This window comes from Eptatretus burgeri, chromosome 2 (assembly GCF_056783735.1).
Source record: "Eptatretus burgeri isolate ZD-2024b chromosome 2, Ebu_testis_v1, whole genome shotgun sequence".
Lineage (NCBI taxonomy): Eukaryota > Metazoa > Chordata > Myxini > Myxiniformes > Myxinidae > Eptatretus > Eptatretus burgeri.
The window spans coordinates 30265287-30270482 of record NC_140962.1 but is presented as its reverse complement, the minus strand read 5'-3'; the positions used below and the strand labels follow the sequence as shown (position 1 = coordinate 30270482).

Here is a 5196-nt window from a genome sequence, read left to right as displayed (position 1 = left end):
CTCTCTCTCTCTCTCTCTCTCTCTCTCTCCCAACCCTGCCCCTGCCCCCCTTTCCTTTTCCCTCCCATTCTCTCCACCCCTCTATCTATCTCTCTCTCTCTCTCTCCCAACCCTCCCCCTAGTCCCCTCCCCTTCCCCCTCTGTTGGGGGGACTGGAGCATGTACGAATCAGATTCTGAGTGAGCTGACTGGTGGGATGCAAAGGTTGCTGCATGTAGGAGCATGCATGCATGCAGGCAGACCTTGGCCTGAAAGATAGCGTGGATTGTAAATGCTCCTGCCCCAGGTCTTAAGTGTGTGTGTGTGTGTGTGTGTGTGTGTGTGTGTGTGTGTGTGTGTGTGTGTGTGTGTGTGTGTGTGTGTGTGTGTGTGTGTGTGTGTGTGTGTGTGTGTGCGTGCGCGCAAGTTGCTGTTGCCTGCTGTCTCCACATTTGGGTGGGTTTCAGGAGGTGAAACAGAGACCTTCAAGGTCTCAAAGTGTGTGTGTGTCTGTGTGTCTGTGTGTCTGTGTGTCTGTGTGTGTGTGTGTGTGTGTGTGTGTGTGTGTGTGTGTGTGGTGTGTTTTGTGTGGTGTGTGTTGTTGATTGGTATCTATATATACGATTTTCAGAATGTGGAATGGAGTCCTCCAAGGGCTGGCTCAAAGTGTCCACCTTTATTTTGGTAAGGGGTCATGGTTCATGGACCAAACTGTAAAGTTTTCTGTTCTTAAAGTTTAATGTCGAAGGCTCTCTTCAGGATCGTCACTGAGCCCTGGAAGGCTTCCGACTGTAGTTCCTTTGTAGTGACATTCCCAGGGATGGTTTTTAATATCTCTGTCAGGTTCTTCGGCATCATTCCCATGAGGTTCTTAATCATCACTGGTACAACTTTGGCATTCTTCAGCTTCCAGTATCTTTTCACTTCATTCTTGAGGTTTTGGAATTTGGTCCTTTCGTGATTTCTGCTTCGTTTCATCCAAAATCACTGGTATGAACATCTCCATTAGCAATGACTTCTTCTCTTTTTTGTACCTATGTATGATATCTGGTCGCACTGCTTTGTTTTTGATGTTCACGCTCGATGGGATCATTAGGTCGTACGTGAGTGGTACTTCCCTATTTTCAGTGATTGCTTTTGGTTCATGTTGCCACAAATTTTCTGGACCTGGGATATCAAAAGTTTTGCAGATGTACCAGCAGATTACATGATAAGCTCTGCTGTGTCATTGTGTGTACAGCTGTTCTGACATGAGTTTTTTTTTCCATGTGTGTGATCATTAAGCATAACATATCATTCTCTTTGCCAACGCCACCTCCACCTCTTGGCTTTCTCTCTTTTTTTAATCCTCCACCACCCCTCTCCCCTATCTCTCTCTCCCTCTCTCACACCCCTTCTTCGCACCCTCCCTCGCACAGTGTATAGCAACATTTGTTGAGGTGTCGCACTCCCACCTCCCCTTCTTCTTCGTCCATCTTCCCCCTTCCCTCAATCCTCTCTTCTTTATTCCCTCCGTCCTCTCCCCTCCCTTTCCTCCGTCCTCTCTCCCTTCCCTGCCTTCTTTCTCTCCCCTGCCTCCTCTCTCTCTCTCTCCCCTCCCTCTCTTCCTCTCTATCCCTCCCTTCCCTCTTCTCCCACCCCCCCCCCCCCAGTATCCCTGTCATCGAAGCGTCGGGCTTGTATTTGCTGATATATAAATATATAGATACACTGTATATGAGAGATCTGATATCTCACTATCAGCAACCATGAGCTCTTCGTATTTGTGGAGGACATGTGCATTGATTTATCACTGTGATGTCCAGATTACGACTGTTGTGCCATTCTTTCAACACCAAACTTGTACATTATCTCATCTGAGTATATTAGTCCATATCCAGAATTAATTTCAGTATTTGTTCAGAAAAAATGAATTATGAATAAACATCTCTGTTTTTGAGAAATACTCGTACACAACACCAAATCACACCCACGAACACCACAATCAGCAACAAACTCAAGATGCAAGCACTTTCTGCAGAATGCAATTATAAGGAGGTGATCTCTCTCCACCCTTCATTCAAATACTTCTCTGATCAATCGGTACATCGACGGATGTTATATGTCTTGGCAGTTATCACCTTTTTCAGATCAATTTTTTTTTAAATGTCCATCACCTTTTTTGGCTTTTTGAGACCTCCAGTAATGATATTATGTATAATGAGGCTGTGAAGGTGCGGGCACCTGTACTGCAGGACTTTACTGTGCAAGACCGTTATAGGCCTGAATGATCTCACCCTTTCAGATAACATCAAAATAATTCCAGCACTTTTTGCACCCTTTCAGAGGAATTAAATGTAATTCCCTGCGCGGTGATAACGATTCCCTCTAAGTATCTCCAGGAAGTCATAATGGGTCTCTCCCGGAGACTGTTTGGTGGCACCGCGCGCTCTCAAAATTACAGCAAAGCGTGGGTAATGAAAGATAACCACTAACGAGGGTTATAATTGTTTATGCATTCAGGTCGTCCTGGGGGTGGAGGAGTTTTTGGGTCCTTTGTTGGTCGCTTCGCACCAATTGCCCGACCAATTGCAAAGGAATATTTCTGTGATTGACAAAGTGCGTGCTTCTCCGGGGGGCTTTAAAACCGATGCAAGTCCACGGGACCCCCGCACGTTCTCCAGCCATGCACTCATCCTCTGCAGGCATGTCCAGCAAAAACAAACGCTCTGCATCCCGTTCCAGCTTCAGCAGCCGCTCACATGGCACTGCAGGGGTTCGGGGATATACCCCTGTGGGTTATGGACGTGCGTCACTGCGCCCGGGATCCGTCTCGGCTGGGACTCTTTTTGGAGGTACGCTGCTGTTTCAAGGAGGGGCCGCCAAGGTGGACATCGACCCAACGATGTTGCCCACACGCACGCAGGAGAAAGAAGCCATCAAGAAGCTGAACGATCGCTTTGCCTCTTTCATCGACAAGGTTTGACCACGATATCCCTGATTCCATTCAGTGCGGGTCTGCTCGGCTTAGCCGAAGGTTAATGCGTCTCATGGAATGACGTGGGATCGACTTTCCATGGTGGGTCACATGCGGGTAATAAGTGCATGAGTTTCGCTCTGTCACCCTCAATTCCGCGTAATGCGGTCCTCGAGCCGATGTGATATAAAAACTTCCACATAGCTCAAGCAACGGAGTTTATACCAGTTTGATACACTATACATTATAACATATGGTGTAAACCATTTAATAATTGCGATGACGCTGTTATGCTAACATTTATCTCGTGGAACTAGATGACAAAAATCAACATTTGATTCAGAAACCTCTTGCTTGCCACTTTTATTGTGTGACCACTTTACCTGCTATTGCATAGGTGGGGAGACCATATACGAGGTGATCAAAATAATCTGACATAAAAATCATTCCGTCCTTTTCACAAAAAAAAATAATTAAATGAAATTCTTTTACAACAATATTAATTTTTACCTGAATACAATCATCCCTCTTATGTTTTTCTGCGTCCACTTTAGGCCACATCAATCAATCCTCATCAATCCATATATATATATATATATATATATATATATATATATATATATATATATATATATATATATATATATCTTCTTTCGGCTGCTCCCGTTAGGGGTCGCCACAGCGGATCATCCGTATGATCCGCATAGTGATTTGGCACATGTTTTACGCCGGATGCCCTTCCTGACGCAACCCTGGTCACCTCTTACGACACAGGGATATGGTACACCTATTTTAACCGGGATATACACCGGCCCAGTATACTGGTACTCATTTTGCCGACCTCGGAAGGATAACAGGCTGAGTCAACCCCCTGGTGTATTAATTCAGTGGCCCAACGGGGCTTGAACTCAGGACCTTTTGGATCCCAAGCCGCTGCCCTAACCACTGCGCCAACACCAGGCATTATATATATATATATATATATATATATATATATATATATATATATATATATATATATATATATATATATATATATATATATATATATATATATATATATATATATATATATATATATATATATATATATATATATAGATAGATAGAGAAGATCGTACATTGAGGTTGTCGTGATTTGTTGTTAACAACACAAATTTAATTGTCGTAGTGTTTACGTGTGCGCCTGTTATTAAAAAGATTGCTTTGTACAGGTTTATTATAACACCTCCATGTTCAGGCCTCAAGTAAATGTGTTGCTTATGCACTGCCTTGGTTTTCCCCGGGAGTGATCAAGTAATATATTTTGTGAAGATTGTATGTTGAGGTTGTATGTAATGATTTGTTGTCAACAACACAAATTTAGTTATTACAGTGTTTACACGTGCGCCTGCTCTTAAAAAGATTGCTTTACACAGGTTTATAATTACACCTCATGTTCAGGACTCAAGTGGGTATGTTGCTTATACACTGCCTGGCTCACCCTCCACACCTGGGTAATATGTTTTCTGAAAAATCATATGTGGAGGTATAGCTTGGTGTTGGTTTCATAGTAAAGGTGGCTGGCTTAAGATCTTAGAGACTTGAGTTCAAGACCCTGCCATTCTATTGAATTAAGACCAGGTGGGTTGACAGCATGTCATCCTTCTGAGGTTGGTGAAATGAGGACCAGCTTACTGGTTAGAGGGCATTGCATCAGTGGCACACCTGTGACTCCAGAAAATGATGCAGCCAAGCAGCCACAGACTACATACAAATAAATTTAAAAAAGTATGTTGAGGTTGTATCGTGATTTTTAGTGAACAAAACAAATTGAATAATACTAGAAGCACCCGCTCCCTCCGATAGCCATCAAGGGGGTCATGTTATATTTATGCCCATTTTACTTCAAGGGATCCCAGGATTACACACCCAAAAATGGTTGCGATCGGTTCAGCCGTTTTTGCGGTACCTGGGAACAGACAGACAGACAGACGGTGAATTATAGTAAAGATTATTAGAGTATTTCATCGAAGTTCCCCATGGCAACACTGGGTACTTCAGCGAATTTTTTTTATATAAATATGCATTGACTGCATGTGATTATTGGGTAAATTTGAAGGGATGTTTAGTATAAACAGAATTAGGCATATTCATAATTCCTGGCTGTTCTCTTTTATTCCTGTCTCAATAATAAATTAATGCACTTAAATATGGCACATACATGATAAAAATTATACGGTTGTGAGAATGCCTACAAATATAACTGTGCAATGATTTCT

The 5196-nt window shown here is 42.9% G+C and overlaps 1 protein-coding gene across 1 annotated transcript in view; it reads left to right on the top strand.

The window, feature by feature from the left end:
- Nucleotides 1–2596: 2596 nt before the first annotated feature.
- Nucleotides 2597–5196, top strand: part of LOC147031717 (keratin, type II cytoskeletal 8-like) — a 35734-nt gene continuing 33134 nt past the window's right edge. The window contains exon 1 of the mRNA XM_085852367.1: nt 2597–2938. Within this exon, the coding sequence (XP_085708493.1) occupies nt 2609–2938 (330 nt within the window). The 5' untranslated portion in view covers nt 2597–2608. The remainder of the gene's footprint in view (nt 2939–5196) is intronic.